At 47.0% G+C, this 16478-nt stretch overlaps 1 protein-coding gene and 1 non-coding gene across 9 annotated transcripts; both read left to right on the forward strand.

Moving 5' to 3' along the window:
- The first annotated feature begins 176 nt into the window (after window positions 1-176).
- Window positions 177-15968, forward strand: PAN2 (poly(A) specific ribonuclease subunit PAN2). Of its 8 annotated transcripts, none has more exons than XM_037030077.1 (26): window positions 177-334; window positions 1001-1385; window positions 4535-4704; window positions 4819-4939; window positions 5096-5173; window positions 5547-5814; window positions 6232-6574; window positions 6767-6863; window positions 8849-8968; window positions 9158-9277; window positions 9548-9676; window positions 9803-10002; window positions 10110-10258; window positions 10388-10494; window positions 10939-11037; window positions 11406-11479; window positions 11581-11728; window positions 12027-12179; window positions 12306-12365; window positions 12812-12902; window positions 13896-14053; window positions 14150-14293; window positions 14421-14600; window positions 14726-14819; window positions 15094-15291; window positions 15639-15968. In XM_037030077.1, the coding sequence occupies exons 2-26, from the start codon at window positions 1104-1106 to the stop codon at window positions 15671-15673; spliced, it is 3618 nt and encodes a 1205-aa protein (XP_036885972.1). In that variant the 5' UTR covers window positions 177-334; window positions 1001-1103; the 3' UTR covers window positions 15674-15968. The 8 variants fall into 8 exon arrangements, with proteins under 8 accessions (XP_036885972.1, XP_036885974.1, XP_036885976.1 ...); XM_037030079.1 differs by having other exon boundaries at window positions 12027-12170; XM_037030081.1 differs by having other exon boundaries at window positions 10110-10246.
- Window positions 4070-4192, forward strand: LOC118976033 (small Cajal body-specific RNA 24). The gene has a single exon (XR_005064186.1).
- Window positions 15969-16478: the final 510 nt, after the last annotated feature.

Consider the following 16478-nt stretch of genomic DNA (forward strand, 5'->3'; position numbering starts at 1 on the left):
ACTTTTTCACAACATCCTATAGGGTCCGGCGGTGACTACATTTGTCCCCACCGGCGTGCCGTAAGCCTTGTTTTTGCCTAGCTCTGTGCACTAGTCTCCTCCCGGAGCTGTCTGAACCTGGATCCTTCTGATTGGCTTAGGTGAGCCCCAAATCCTTCCTGATTGGAAGCTGCGACTGGGAGTCCGCCTTCTTTCTGTCGTGGAGTTCGGTTGAGCCTGAGGCGCGGGGGAGAATTGGGGAAACTGGAATTTCCCGCTTAGCTGACGGCGCTTGTTGTACCCCTACTCGTTTTAATTCTACGCGCTCCAAAATATCCGCCATGGAGAAATCTTGGTAATGTCCCAATCCCCGTAAGCATCCCAGGAACACATCTGACCCTTGCCCTAAACCCTCCCTTCCCTACCTCCGGGGGAGAATTCTGGGTAGTTGATTTCTGTGGTTCCCCCAGGGAATTCTGGGTAACTAGCCATTTCTATAGCGTCCTCTTGCCCCCGCCCCAATTGTGGCTAAATGGCCATTCTTATTTTCTCTTAGAGAATCCTGGGTAACATTACAGAAGATTGTGGGAAACTAGCTTCTTTTGTTCTCATCTCGCAACTCTCCACCCCCAGCCCTAATTCTGGGGAATTAGTACCTTACCCCCCCGCCCCCCCCGCCCCCCATCTAATTTCTACCTCTGCAATTCCTGCTCCTTCCACAAATGGTTCAGGGGTGAACCAGGCAAGTGAGCAGGCCTGAAGGGAAGTGAAAAGGAAGTCAAGGACTATGTTAGATAGTTGGGTCGGGGTGGGGAGTACGGAGAGCATAGTGGGAAAGAGGAAGAAGGGAGACTACTTCTCCCACCTCTGCCCCACTGTCCCCGACCCGTTCCCTCCTGCTTCATCCCCGCCTACCGCATCCCTTGTCTGCCGCACCTTCCTCCTTTCTAGATAACATGTAACACACTTAATACAAGTATCTGGGTCTACCCCTGACTTAGTTACCTCTTTCCCTTTACAGGCTAGGATGCCCACTGATGCCGTCCTGCTGAAGGTTTCAGGCATCTAAAGGGGCTGTGGCAAGGTAGGGTGTGAAACGGGTCTAATCTGCTGCAGCCATCATCATGAACTTCGAGGGTCTGGACCCTGGACTGGCAGAGTATGCCCCGGCCATACATTCTGCCCTGGACCCTGTCCTGGATGCCCACCTGAACCCAAGTCTGCTACAGAATGTGGAGCTGGACCCGGAGGGAGTGGCCTTGGAGGCTCTTCCTGTCCAGGAGTCAGTGCACATAATGGAAGGTGTCTACTCTGAACTGCACAGTGTGGTGGCTGAAGTGGGTGTGCCTGTCTCCGTCTCCCACTTTGACTTGCACGAGGAGATTCTGTGGGTGGGAAGCCACGGGGTAAGAACCGGACCCCTTTGTAAGGGCTGAAAGGAGATGTTGGATGTTATATCTGGTTTTAGCTGCTTCGCAAGGAGCCATAATAGAAGTAATGAGAGATAGCTGGGTCTCTGAGTCAAGCCAAGAGGAAGAGAGTGGAGAAGGGGAGTCCTGACACCCAGGGATGGTTCACATAGGTGCTCCTTTTCAGAAGCCTCTCCACTTCTACCACAATTTACCATTATGTAAACTTCACTCTCCTTGTCAAATCAGTTTGCTTTGATTAATCTTGATAGCTATTAGTCTGTAGCCATCCAAACCCAATTTCCAATTCCCCTCCTCTCTTTTCCATTTTTATCATTATACAGTGGTTAATGCATGTTTCTTTATATCTGGCATGGCATCATTCTATCTTCTCTGGCTGTTTTAATATCTCTGAGAGTGGTTAATCAATGTTGATTTTTTTTAAATGTGTATCTATACTGCCAATATGCTTGTGAGCCCAAAGATTTTAGAAGAGAATAACATGCTAGCCTTGGTTTACTAATTTACCATACATAGAGTATACATTGTTTTTCCATTAGAAATCTGGAATGAAAACAAATTTTTTTGTTAATGCATTCTTTTCAGTGGGCAGTATCTACTGCTATACTAGGCCCAGATAATTCAGCTGAATAAAACATAATCTTTGCCTTCAAGGAGTTTATAGGACAATAAGGGGGAAAGACATATAAACAGATGATTCATGGTGCTTAGGAAGAAACTAAACTGCTTTGACTTAATAATGAACTTAGGATATAAACTACTAAATGCTAGTGTAGAAATATGTGCCAGGTGCTGGAGAGTCAGAGCACCTCCAGAAGGAAGTGACAGACGAACTGAGTCCTAAGAGATGAGCAGAAATCAGGTGAAGAAAAGAGGAGAATGCTCTTTTGGCACAAGCAATGGGATAAACAAAAATTCCCAGTGCATCACACAGCACAGTGATTGCAGAATTCAGAAACTACAAACAGTTAAGGTTTACTAGACTAGAAGATGAAGCTGAAGAGTTAGACATTTCTTCATTCAACCAATATTTTTTGAGCAACTACTAGGTGCCAGACCTTGCTCTGGGGTGTAAGTGTGGAATAAGCATGTTAAAAGGGAACAAAAATAATTTCTAGTACAAGGGAGGACCCAAGGGAACTTGGATTTTATTTATAAAAACTATTTATTTTTACATGTGTAAACTTCATTCTCCTTCAAAGTACTTTCCATTTGATGCAATGTACTTATGGAGACTTTTTTCTACTGCTCAAACAGTTTTTGAGCCTATTGATTTTGATGCCTTTTAGTGCTTTTGCTGCTTTTTGTTTCACCTCTTCCAATTGTCAAAATGTTTCCCTTTGAGGACTTTTTTTATCCATGAAAACAAAAAAGTCTCTTGGGGTAAGATCATGTAAACAGGGAGGGTGGGACATGAGGGTCACCCCATTTTTGGTCAAGAACTGCTGAACACTCAGTGCAGTGTGTGTAGTGCACCCCTAAATCAGCCACCATGAAATGGGCAAACGCACTGAAAGTTTTCCAAAAAAATTCACTGAAGCTGAACGTGGCCTCTCACAACACCACCAGCTGGTATATTGATACAGATGGGTTCTCAGAACACTCACCTAGCAGGGGAAGCCTTTACTACAAAGGGCCTACCCTCCAGAAGGTAATTCCAGGGGTCTGGGGGTTCCCATTTGTATATCAAGCATTGCTTAGTAACCTTAAGAAAAACAGAGTAAGGGTGTTAAGGTAATGAAGGGTGGGAGGTACTGCTATTTTAGATGGTTGGGGATGGTCTTTCTGATAAAATTACATTTGAACAGAGACCTGGGTGCAGGCCAGGATGCCTATTTTAAGCCATGTAGAAGGGAGAGGGAGCCATACAGATATCTAGGGAAAAAACATTCTGGAAAACCCCATGTGCTATCTTAAAGGTGCTTAGACTTCATTCTTAAGGCCACCAAAGATTTTTATCCCGAATGACAGGCACAAGGTCTGATTTGCAATTTAGGTGGATTACTGAGGTAGCAGCATAGAGTTTGATTTAAGGGGGATGAGGTAGGGCCATCTGAGATCAGTTTTCAGGTTGTAGTTCAGGCCTGAATGAAGCACTGTAGAGATGTACACATGAAAACATTTGAGAAATATTTAGGGAGTAAAATAAATAAGATTTTGACCACCAGTTACTTGGTCCACTAGTCAGATCGTGGTACCGTAGGGAATACAGTTAAGAATTGAAATGGGATAAAAGGGGTGAATTTAATTTAGGCTGTAATGAGTTTGAACTTCTCATGGGATATCAGATGTTTAGTCAGTATTTGGATATATAAGTCTGAAGCTTGAGGCAGTGATCTGGATTAGGAAGGAGTTAGGGTTCATCAGTTTAAAAATAGACAACTGAAACCTTGACAGTGGATGGGATTACCTAGGAAGACAGTAGAGTGAGAAGACAGTGTGCTGGGAATAGCCATATTTCAAGAGTGGTCAGTCAGAAGGAGAACACAGAAAGAGAAGGTATGAGCTAAGAGTCAGGAGAGAAGCCAGCAGTGAGTGACACAGGAATGAGAGGAATGAGTTTCACATTCTCTATTCCAGCCTGTGACCCACAGCACACGTTTCCCTCATGGCTGGTAAAGATTAAGACTTGACTGTGGAACGTAAGAAACCCAGGTGGGTGGACATCTACTTTTATTCAGTTTCTTCTTAAGGTGAAGAAAACTGTAAATGTCCTAGAGAAACACAGTAGCCTTCCATTCACCTTTTGCAATTAAAAAGGGATCATCCCACTACTGACATATTAAAAAAGAAAGAAACCCAGGTGGCCAGTTGAGGGTCAGACCCCATGTTGCTGATCTTCCAAACAGCTTTCTAACCAACTGAGCCACTACCCACTCAGCAGCGTCGTTGTGAGGATGATAGCAGTTTACAGAAGTACTTTATAAAGCATTAAACAAACATAAGATGGTATTTCAGTGTGTTTATCACCAGGGTTGGTGTCTAGAGTTATGCCTTGATTGCTGCTAGCCAGAAAGGCCAGGAAGCAAGAATGGGAAACAGCTGAGCAAAGGCTAGTTCCTGAATTCTAACTGGGATGGCCCTGCCCTTCTACTCAGGGTTTCTCATCTTTCTGTCTGCTCCAGGGTCATGCCACTTCATTTTTCGGCCCAACCTTGGAGCGCTACTCATCCTTTCAGGTCAATGGCAGTGATGACATTCGGCAGATCCAGAGCCTGGAGAATGGTGTCCTTTTTCTCACCAAGAACAACCTCAAGTACATGGCCCGTGGGGGCCTCATTATATTTGATTATCTGTAAGTGTGACTTCTCAGCTCTAGACTGAGAAAGAGAGTTCCTCAAAGAAGGGGAAGACTAAAGGACTGGGAACTTTAGAGATGCTGACCCCTTAGCCTTTCCTCTCCCCCCAGGCTGGATGAGAGCGAGGATATGCACAGTCTTCTGCTGACTGACAGCAGCACACTGCTGGTTGGTGGGCTGCAGAACCACATACTGGAGATTGACCTTAACACTGTCCAGGAGACACAGAAGGTATAAGCCCAGGGCAGGAGAGATCCAAGCAGGGTCTGAGTTACTGTGGCGGGACAGTGGGTAATACCTGAGCTGGGGACATGCCTAAAATGTGTGTGTGTGACCTTTCTGTTCTTTTGGTTTGTTCTCACTGCTTTTTCCTTCTTCCTTCCCTAGTATGCAGTTGAGACACCTGGAGTCACCATCATGAGACAGACAAACCGCTTCTTCTTCTGTGGCCACACATCTGGCAAGGTGGCTGAGTTCCATTTTTTCTCCCAGCACTGGGCCCCATTTCACCAGATGGGTGGCTGGGCCCAGCCTTGCCTTCAATGCTATGCCTGTAGCTGGAGGGGAGAGGGTGGTGAGCTGAGTCCCCATCCAGCCTTGTTATACTGTAAAATTAATCTTTCAGCCTGATGTTTTCTGTTGTAACTAGGTACCTCGGGAGCAAAAGGGTAGACATTCTTCTTGGGATTCCTTTCATCTCTTAGCTTCTCTTTTTGCTTTCTGTGTGCTTTAATTGCCCCTATCTAGAGGCTTAGTAGGGGTCTCACAGTGTTAGGTAGGTGGCCGGTATTCTTCCTGATAACAGCTTTGGCAGATAACCAGGTTATCTCTTCTTCAGATTTCCCTGCGAGACCTTCGTACTTTTAAGGTGGAGCACGAGTTCGATGCTTTCTCAGGGAGTCTGTCAGATTTTGACGTGCATGGCAACCTGCTGGCCGCTTGTGGCTTCTCCAGTCGCCTCACTGGCCTTGCCTGTGACCGTTTCCTCAAGGTGTATGATCTGCGCATGATGCGTGCCATCACACCTCTTCAAGTCCACGTGGATCCTGCCTTCTTGCGTTTCATCCCTACGTACACTTCTCGTCTTGCTATCATCTCCCAGTCAGGTATGAATCGGGTATGAGGCGACCTGTGTAAGAGAGGTTGATGAGCAAAGGGGAACTGGGTGCCAGAGGGAGTATATGTCCAGGAGCCTCTGTTGGAAAAAAAAGTTACCTTTCACTGGGGTCTCTGGGTCTTGCTTAGGTTCGGTCAGAGATGAAAGCTTTTGTTGTTTCCCTTGGTATAAGGAACACAGAAAAAGATAAAAGGTGGAACAGGCAAAACAACTTGAGAACTTCCCTTTGCTGCACAGCATACTTCCCTGTGGTTTATGGGAAGGCATCAGATGGTATTCTCTGTAGCTCTAGGCATGGATTTGGGGCTCATCTGGCCTTGACGGGGGAAGAGGATAGGAAGGGCATAAAAGGATGGCTCCCTTCACCTTCCAGGGCTCGCTCAGTGGGCTTCCTCCTCCCTCCTAGGGCAATGCCAGTTTTGTGAACCCACAGGCTTGGCCAACCCAGCAGACATCTTTCATGTGAATCCTGTGGGGCCTCTGTTAATGACATTTGACGTGTCAGCCAGCAAGCAGGCCCTGGCCTTTGGAGATTCCGAGGGCTGTGTGCACCTCTGGACTGATTCCCCTGAGCCTTCTTTCAACCCCTACTCCCGGGAGACTGAGTTTGCTTTGCCCTGTCTTGTGGACTCACTGCCTCCTCTGGACTGGAGCCAGGATCTGCTGCCTCTGTCCCTCATCCCTGTCCCACTCACCACGGACACGCTTCTCTCTGATTGGCCTGCTGCCAACTCTGCTCCGGCTCCCAGGTTGTACCTCACATCTGGACCGAAAGGCGGGCAGGGAAAGGGCTGAGATACTGGGATTCTCTATTATTATTCTACTTCTTTTCTGATTTTTGTCTACTTTCAGTATTTTCTTTTTATCTGGCCTCTGGGGGGTTGGGGATTAGATAGGCAGACACCACAACCTTCAAGCCTTAGAACTATACTACATTGTAGGCGGGCACCCCCTGTGGATGCAGAGATTCTGCGCACCATGAAGAAGGTGGGCTTCATTGGCTATGCACCCAACCCGCGTACCAGGCTACGTAATCAGGTATGTTCAGAGGGGAGAGGGCCAACCCTCCCCCCGCCCAGCCCACTGACATTTCTCCTTTTTCCTTTGCTGGTTCTCAGTAGCTTTTGTTTTTAGTCAGTACAATTTTTTGAGGTTATATTTTATTTACTGTGCAATACAGTACTTGTACCTCTTCCTCCGTGGGGGGTTCCACAGGTTCTTAAGAAAAGTAGTTAATTAACTAAATTACCACTATAGCCATCAAGGGCCTGAGAAACCACATCCTTTGTGGCTGTTCATAAACCAAGTCTTGGGAGGCATGATGGAGAGCCTCATCCAGCTTGAATGAGCAGTCTGTCTGCTGGCTATGGCCAACTCCTCTCCTAGCTTCTTTTTTTGAAAATACATTATTTGTTTATTTTCAGAGAGGGGGGCGGGAAGTATCGGTTGCCTTTTGCAGGTCCCCAGTTGGAGACCTGGCCTGCAACCCAGGCACGTGCCCCAACCAGGAATCAAACTGGTGACCTTTTGGTTCGCAGGCCAGCACTCAGTCCATTGAGCCCCACCAGCCAGGGCTGGTATCTGTTTTTTAAGTGAATATCAATGGTTTTGTTGTCATCTCTGTCTCTGATCATTTCATGAGCAAAGTCATTGGTGGTTTTGACATGGACAGGTGCATGAACTTTTTCCTAGTACTCATTCTAGTGAAATAATGCTTGTTGTTCTTATGCCATCTCATTTGAATGGGTTTAAGTTCCCAAATTAAATGACAAGTTTCTTGAGGGAAAGGACTGTGCCTCTTTTTGAATCCCTCCCCAATGTCCAGAATAGCACCCAGCACAGAGAGGTGCTCAAGAGGTGGCGGTTGGTGGTGGGGGTCACAGTTGGAAGTCAGAGGGGGTGTGAATCTCCACGTGTGGGTCCATCAGTCACTGTGTTGGAGGCAGCAGCCCTCCCATAGCGCGGTGACCACTGCAACTGCTGTGACGGAAAACCAGGCGCAGCAGCTGGGCCGTGTACAGCTGCTTTGGCAGTGGGCCTAGTAAAGGTTTTTGAAGCTTATTAAATTGAAGGTACTATGCTAGGTGTTAGGGAGGATTCAGAGATGTAAAAGATAGGGTCCTTGGTCTTAAGAAGCTGAGTATTCAGTTGGTGAAAATAATACCTATTCATAACAGAAATTACTTATGTTGTGTTGTTAAGTGCCAGAGGAATGTGGTAAGCATTCGTCACAGTTGTTTGGAGGGAACATTTTATTCTGGGCCAGAATGCTCGGGTGTGCATACTGAAAGAGGTAGATATCATACGCTAGAGAGGTGAGAGATGAGTAAGTAGATAGTAACAGCAGCATATGTTAAAGAGAAGAGATAAGTGTTTGTAAAGGTCTCAAGAGGCATAACTGCAAAATGGGCACCTAGTGGGGACAATGACTATACCAGCCAGTCTGGCTGGAATGGCTGATCCACTGGGAAGCAGTGAGAGATTGAGGTGGGAGAGGGCCTGTTTGTGAGGCCTTGAAAGCCAGTGGATAGTGGAAGAAGTGATGCACCGAAAGGGGCCTTCTGTGAGGGTTTGTTTGGTAGCGGCGTGCTGGACAGAGTGGGTGTGGGTAGCCCAGTGTGGAGACCATCCCAGTTGTCCAGCTGTGATGAGGCGGGTTGATGCAGTGGGATTAGAAAGTGAATAGTGGCCCTGGCTGGTGTGGCTCAGTGAATTGAGCGCGGGCCTGGGAAATAAGGGACTGCAGCAGTTCGATTCCCAGTCGGGGCACATGCCTGGGTTGCAGGCCAGTTCCCAGAAGGGGACACATGAGAGGCAGCCATGCACTGGTGTTTCTCTCCCTCTCTCCTTCCCTTCCCCTCTAGAGATAAATAAATAAAATCTTTAAAAAAGTAAATAAATGAAAGAAAGTGAATAGTGAAAACCCGGTGAAACTAGGCTAAGGACTTGGTGACTTGTTCAGTATTGGGGGAACAAAGATGTTTAAGACATCCAACCAGGTTACTTCTTTTTAAAAATTTTAGATTCCTTACCGACTCAAGGAGTCAGACAGTGAATTTGACAGCTTCAGCCAGGTGACTGAGTCACCAGTAGGGCGGGAAGAAGAGCCACATCGCCATATGGTCTCTAAGAAATACCGCAAGGTACTGGGGAATATCAAGGAAGGATGTAGGGAACAGTTCCCAGGGGATGGGGTCATATAACAAAAGACTAAAGGACTCATTCGGGAAGCTTTCATCTACCCTACCTGACCCAGGAGGGAGGTTTGGGAGAGGCTATGGCTAGGGGACTTTGAGGATTTCTTTATCTTAGTTGGACTGTTTCTACCTCAGGTAACCATCAAATACTCCAAGCTGGGGCTGGAGGACTTTGACTTCAAACACTACAATAAGACCCTCTTTGCCGGATTAGAGCCCCACATCCCCAATGCCTACTGTAACTGCATGATCCAGGTAAGGGTGGGTCCTCCTGTGACTTGAACGTGCCTGCTGCCTTTCTTCTCTGCCCCACAGCTCCTACTCTTCGCCATGTCTCCCGAAAGGGGCCCACTTTGCCATGGCCCCTCCGCCATTCTTTTTTTGCCCCACAGCCTTCACATCTCCTCTGTGAGCTCTACTTACTCAGTGGACTCCTCTTTTGGACTCCAGTAGCTCACTCAATCTTCCAGTCCCTCTTCCTCCTTGTAGCAGTGACCTTGTCATCTTTCCTGCTCTTCCTTCCAGGTACTGTATTTCCTGGAGCCTGTTCGCTGCCTAATCCAGAACCACCTTTGCCAGAAGGAGTTCTGCCTGGCATGTGAGCTGGGCTTCCTCTTCCACATGTTGGACCTCTCCCGAGGTGACCCTTGTCAGGTCAGTGCCTGGAGACCTGGGACAATAAAAGAGGAAGGCAGGTGGATAGTAGGCAGAGATATTTCTGTGCAAGTGGCCACAAAAGAGAAATAACTTCTTTCCACCAACACACTTCCTGGATTCCAGGGCAGTAATTTTCTTCGGGCGTTCCGCACCATTCCTGAGGCCTCAGCCCTTGGTCTGATCCTGGCTGACTCGGATGAGGCTTCGGGCAAGGGCAGTCTGGCCAGGCTCATCCAGCGGTGGAATCGCTTCATTCTCACTCAGCTGCATCAGGATATGCAGGAGCTGGAAGTACCGCAGGCTTATCGAGGTGCTGGAGGCAGGTATGGATTGGGACAAGAATAGTTAAAGCCACCACGACAGGCCTCTCTGTGACTCACAGGGTCTCGTAACTCCCCTACTGCGTATATATCACCCTCCCCACTCTTAGCAGCTTTTGCTCATCGGGGGACTCTGTCATTGGGCAGCTGTTCAGCTGTGAGATGGAGAACTGCAGCCTCTGCCGCTGTGGCAGTGAGACCGTGCGAGCCTCATCTACCCTGCTGTTCACGCTCTCCTACCCTGAGGGTAGCAACAGTGGTATACCCTGCAGCTGGGTTGGGAAGGCTTCCCCAGTGGCCTATAACACCAAGGAGAGGGGGTTGGGGGGCTAACACTAACAGTGAATAGAAGGGAGAACTTGGAGTGAACTATCTAGTTTCCCCACAGATAAAACCGGGAAGAACTATGACTTTGCCCAGGTGCTAAAGCGAAGCATCTGCCTGGAGCAGAACACGCAGGCGTGGTGTGACAACTGTGAAAAGTACCAGCCCACGGTGAGTGGGCTGTTGCACTGGACTAGAGACCTGCCATGCTGGGGACTCGAGTCATGGTCTCGTCTGGGGCTGGCTAGGTGAGCACTGCCACCCAGGGACCTGTAGGGAGTGAGGAGAACCTCAGTTTGAGGATGCAGATCCAGGTGTCACTAGTCCTGTCCAAGTTTCTTTCCCTGTAGGCTCCCTTCCATTCCTTGTTTGTTTGTTTGTTTTTAGAGAGAGGGGGAGGGAGAGAGAAAGAGAGGAAGGGAAACATCGATGTGAGAGAGATACATTGATTGGTTGTCTCTCACACGCCCCCAACTGGGGACCCGGCCCAGAACCCAGGCATGTGCCCTGACTGGGAATCCAACTGTCGACCTTTCTGTTCACAGGCTGGCACTCAATCCACTGAGCCACACCAGCCAGGGCGATTTCCACTCCTTGTTTGTTTTATCCTCTCAGATTCAGACACGCAACATCCGCCACCTGCCAGATATTCTTGTCATCAATTGTGAAGTGAACAGCTCAAAAGAAGCTGATTTCTGGAGAATGCAGGCTGAGGTAAGGACTGGGGCTGGAAACGGTCTTAGGAGTTTTTCTTTCTTTTTTTTAAAGATTTTATTTATTTATTTTTTAGAGAGGGGAAGGGAGGGAGAAAGAGAGGGAGAGAAGCATGAAATGTGTGGTTGTCTCACCCTTGGCCCTGACTTGGGACCTGGCCCACAACCCAGGTATGTGCCTGGGTTGTTTGACTGGTAATCGAACTGGCGACCCTTTAGTTTGCAGGCTGGCGCTCAATCTACTGAGCCACACCAGCCAGGGCTCTTTTTTTTTTTTTTAAGAGTACTTTTTTGTTTTCTCCCTCTCCTGGTTGACCTTCATATGTGATTAATATTCCTGAGGAACCATCATTTCTCCTTTGTGTTTAGTTTGCCTTCAAGATGGCAATAAAGAAATATGGTGGGGAAATATCCAAGAACAAGGAATTTGCTTTGGCTGATTGGTAGGTACTATCTTAGGAATGATCAAAGTATTGAACTACCAGTGGCTCCTCTTGTGGCTGGTTAGGTCTCAGAACAAATTTCCAACTCCCTGTCCTGACAGGAAGGAACTAGGGAGCCCAGAGGGCATGCTGGTGTGTTCTTCCATTGAGGAATTAAAGAATGTCTGGCTTCCCTTCTCCATTTGCATGAAGATGACCAAGAACAAAGGACTGGATGTTTGCAATTGGACTGATGGGGATGAGATGCAGGTTGTTGGAAAACTGGGAAGAGGAGGGGCTATAAGGGAGAGAGGGATAGGGCAAAAGCAGGGTAGGGGGAAAATGGAACTTAGTGTAGGGAAAATAAAGGGAATAAGGCCGAGTGTTTACCAGTAGTGGGCTTTTCCAGAGTCACTAACTTTATCGTTGGGAGTCATTAATGGGCTAGGATGGAGATAACCCACCCTGGTGCCCCATTCCATACCCCAAACTCCCTGTCCTCTATCCCCACTCCCCTTCCTTCCTTATCCTTAAACTTAGCTTAGCAGCCTGGGTACCCCCCTCACAGTGGGGCCCAGCCAGGGCAGAGGAGGAACATGGTGTCTATGTGTATGACCTGATGGCTACTGTGGTACACATCCTGGACTCGCGCACAGGGGGCAGCCTGGTGGCTCACATCAAAGTTGGAGAGACCTACCACCAACGCAAGGAGGTGAGTGAGGTAATACAGGGCAAAGGTCCTCCAAGTGGTGGCCGGAATAGAATCCCAGATCTGTCCTTATCTTTAGCCTGAGCCCAACTGGTCCAGCCATCACTCTGGCATCAGTCTTCCTCTCTATCTCCATAGGGTGTTACCCACCAGCAGTGGTACCTCTTCAATGACTTTCTTATTGAACCTATTGATAAGGTTAGTTGTAACACATTGCATTCCTGCTTTCCCCAGCATCCTCATCCTCATTTTCCCACAGAATGCTAGACAAACTCAGGAGGGAGGGATGGGTTCTTTTTTTTTCAATATTTTATTTATTTATCTTTAGAGGGGAAGGGAAGGAGAGAGGGAGAGAAACATCAATGTATGGTTGCTTCTCATGCATCCCCTGCTGGGAACTGGCCCCTGCTGGGAACTGGCCTGCAACCCAGGCATGTGCCCTGACTGGGAATCGAACCGCAATCGTGTGGTTCGCAGGCCCGCGCTCAATCCACTGAGCTACACCAGCCAGGGCCGGGATGGGTTCTTAAGAGTAAAAAGCATTAGCAGGGCTAAAATAGCATCTGAGTCTTATCATTTGTCTGACTTGGGAAAAAGGAAGAAGGGTCCTATATGTTGTCCATTAAATGCTTTTTCTTTTATAGCATGAAGCTGTGCAGTTTGACATGAATTGGAAAGTGCCTGCTATCCTTTATTACATCAAAAGGAATCTCAATTCCAAATACAACCTGAACAGTAAGTGGTACAAGAGTAGACTCAAGGTATGGACAGTTTAGATTGGTCTTCAGGAAGAGACCTAGGAAGTAGCTTGTTAAGAATAGGATCTGTGTCCTGGCTGGGGAGCTCAGTTGGTTACACCATCATCCTGATACACTGAGGTTGTGGGTTTAGTCTCTGGTCAGGACACATGCAAGAAGCAACCAACGAATGCAGAAATAATTAGAACAACAAATTGATTTTCCTCTCTCTCTTTCCCTCCTCCCTCTAAAAAATTTTTTGAAAAATGGGGGCATGCTTTAAAAAACAAAAAGATTAGGCCCTGGCCGGTGGCTCAGTTGGTTGAAGTATCATCCCATATACCAAAAGGTCGTGGGTTCAATCCCTGGTTAGGGCACATATGGGAGGCAACTGATGTTTTTCTCTTTCCTTCTAGCTCTAAAATCAATAAACATATCCTCAGGTGAGGATTAAAATCAATAAAAAACATAAAGATTAGAATGTATAACCAGTGTTAATATTTCCAGGGATACTACACAGATTCCTGCTTAAAGGCCTTAAATTTAGAAGCCAAAGATCCTGAGGGGTATAGTGAGAAAGAAGTGGGGAAAAGTCTGATTGAAGTGTCTAAGTTAGGATTTTGAGTCTAATTATTCTTATCCCCAAGTGAAGATCTCTTCTTTCAGAGTTGAACTCCTCATTAAGTCCCTTTTTGGTGCTTTTAAAGCATAGTTTCTCTGTAACTTTATTTTTGTGGATTTTCTAAGCTAAAATCCAAAGTGAAAATTTTATTCTTTCTGTCATTTTTTTTTCTTACCACATTTCTTGATAATTATTTTATTTACCTAGTCCATCTACCTGCTCTGTTCATCAAGCATGACCTTTTTACTCACATGCTTTAATTATCGACGGTCACACTGTAGACCCAGTCTCTGGAGAGCTGCCCTGAGCTTCCCTCCCCTGGTCACTTCCCTGTCCCCAACAATGTGTCTTCTGGGTCCTCCCTTCCAGTCAAGAACCCCATTGAGGCAAGTGTCCTCATGGCTGAAGCCTCACTGGCACGGAAGCAGCGGAAAACACACACTACCTTCATTCCACTGATGCTGAATGAGATGCCACAGGTTGGGGACCTGGTGGGCCTGGATGCTGAGTTTGTCACCCTCAATGAGGTAAGCAAGACCAAAAGTGTGGAGCATTGGAACAGAACTCTGGGGATATTTGGAGTCATGAGCTTCTCTAATTTCCTCATTAACTGTTCCGTGTAGGAGGAAGCAGAGTTGCGCAGTGATGGCACCAAGTCGACCATCAAACCAAGCCAGATGTCAGTTGCTAGGATTACCTGTGTTCGGGGCCAGGGGCCCAATGAGGGTATCCCCTTCATTGATGACTACATCTCTACCCAGGAGCAGGTATTAGAATATGGAAGTACAAATGAAACAGATCCTGTGCTTATGTGGAGTACTCTAGAACCCGGGGGGGAGTGGTAGGGGGAGACTGTACCTCACTTCCTGGAAGATTTGCCTTCTCTATCCCTAGGTGGTGGATTACTTGACTCAATACTCAGGGATAAAACCAGGAGATCTCGATGCCAAGATTTCCTCTAAGCACCTCACAACTCTCAAGTCTACATACTTAAAGCTTCGTTTTCTCATAGACATTGGAGTCAAGTTTGTGGGTCATGGTCTGCAGAAGGACTTCCGGGTCATCAACCTCATGGTTTGTGCAGGGCTTTTTTAAGAGTCTTCTTTGAGCATGAGCCCCTCAGGGTATGTATTATGCTTCTGGCGAATGGGAAATGATGGATCCCCTACCTTCAGGCTCCCATTCTTTCATCCCTCCAGGTGCCCAAGGACCAAGTCCTTGACACTGTGTATCTGTTTCACATGCCCCGGAAACGAATGATTTCCCTACGATTCCTTGCTTGGTATTTTCTGGGTGAGTTGCTCTGCCTTGACGGCCCTTGTGGTATTCATTAAGAGCAGGAAAAAGTGTTGGAGGGGCCAAGGAGAGTAGGGAGGATCCTGAGTTAGTGGTGAATTTATTAATGGATTTAATTAGCTTCAGTATCCCTCCCGTGCACCAGGGATGGTGTTTGGCTCCTTCCTTTAAGGGCAGTCAGGTTCTTTATTATTTATTGGGAGTTGGAGTGGGGGACATATTCTTACCTTCCTTTGCGAGGTCCCAAACCATTCCATCTCTACTTCCACAGACCTGAAGATTCAAGGGGAGACCCATGACAGTATTGAGGATGCTCGCACAGCCCTTCAGCTCTACCGAAAGTATCTGGAGCTAAGCAAAAATGGCACTGAGCCCGAGTCCTTCCACAAAGTACTCAAGGGTCTTTACGAGAAGGGCCGAAAGTTGGACTGGAAGGTGCCTGAGCCTGAGGGCCAGACAAGTCCCAAAAGTAAGGCCTGGGATGGGACAAGGGAAACTGGACTAGGTGGGTTTTAACTGCATGTGTGAAGATGATACCCACCATAATAATGATGATGAGAAAGTTAATGGTACTAACTCTACCTTACACTTGCAAAGCACTTAACAGTTTACAAAGCATTTAATCCTTCCCAACAATCAGTGAAATAGATTTTACTGAAACTCTCCATTGGTCCGAACCTCCTCTTGCCCAATTCTAAAGTGTTTGGGGCAGGCCCATGCCCTCTTTTTCTTGCATTTTTTCTTCCTAAGAAGAATTCTAGGTGCTTTTTCTCCACTCACTGTAAGATTCCGTGTTCTCGGTTTTGTCTCTGACAGATGCAGCCGTTTTTTCCTCAGTACTGGCGCTGTGACCTCCTCCCTTCCCAGCAAACTGCTGTCTCTCCCTTTGGTGTTCTGTGGTCCCAGAACTGGGAGATGGCTTCCTATAAGTTGGCTCTACTTCCCGAATTGAACCTGCTCAGGGTTTACAGATGGTGCTATTAATAGGACTGGAATGCAGCAGAAATTTGCAAAGGATCTAGCAGCCAGATTATTTTTTCATCCTTTGCAAAAAAACAGTGGGACAGAAACAAGGTCTAGATTTGACCCAGATGTAAAGAAATTCTTAATAAATATTCTGGGTGGTTAATATCCACATGAAGAAGATCCTGGAACCAAAACTTGCAGTTCCTAGTTGGCTAAGGACTGAAGTATTGAACAGCGATCAGATACAACAGTACAAGATGGAGCTCAAGTCTCTGACTGCTTGAGGCCTGCCAGGAAGGCAACACATAGAGGACTGGTGGCCCTAGCACACCGGTGTTGCCAACACCATCATTGCCAAAAGGGCCTTTGGGTCCAAGACAAAGCTTGGCTGCTGGCTTCACTCCTGCTGATGGCTGAGAAGCATCTGTCTTCCATCCACTCTACTCTCCTGTTCCAAGTTTTGTTTTCTTGGTTTTTATAAAAAGTTTTGTTTTAAACTGCATGTTTTATAAAATAAAAACAAAAATATTATTGGACTGTCGTCTATCTCATTGGTTACCTGAGAGTGTGGGGTTTTCTGACTTTGGTCTTCCTCTCCTTTTTTTTGGCTTTCTATTAACAACTGGCAAAGCCTAAGGCTTCTAAATTCTTACCTACAAATGAGGGTAAAGCTCCGGGAATTCCAAAGGT

The sequence above is a fragment of the Sturnira hondurensis genome, unplaced genomic scaffold (genome assembly GCF_014824575.4).
Source record: "Sturnira hondurensis isolate 20B ecotype Veracruz unplaced genomic scaffold, ASM1482457v3 Scaffold0020601, whole genome shotgun sequence".
Lineage (NCBI taxonomy): Eukaryota > Metazoa > Chordata > Mammalia > Chiroptera > Phyllostomidae > Sturnira > Sturnira hondurensis.

What these genes read in the sequence shown, in the direction of transcription:
- PAN2 (XM_037030077.1), top strand. Translation starts at nt 1,104, where the DNA reads ATGAACTTCGAGGGTCTGGACCCTGGACTGGCAGAGTATGCCCCGGCC. An exon ending in GTGGCCACACATCTGGCAAG is followed by an intron (nt 5,174 to 5,546) that starts GTGGCTGAGTTC and finishes TCTCTTCTTCAG; the next exon opens with ATTTCCCTGCGAGACCTTCG. An exon ending in CCCGAGGTGACCCTTGTCAG is followed by an intron (nt 9,677 to 9,802) that starts GTCAGTGCCTGG and finishes CCTGGATTCCAG; the next exon opens with GGCAGTAATTTTCTTCGGGC.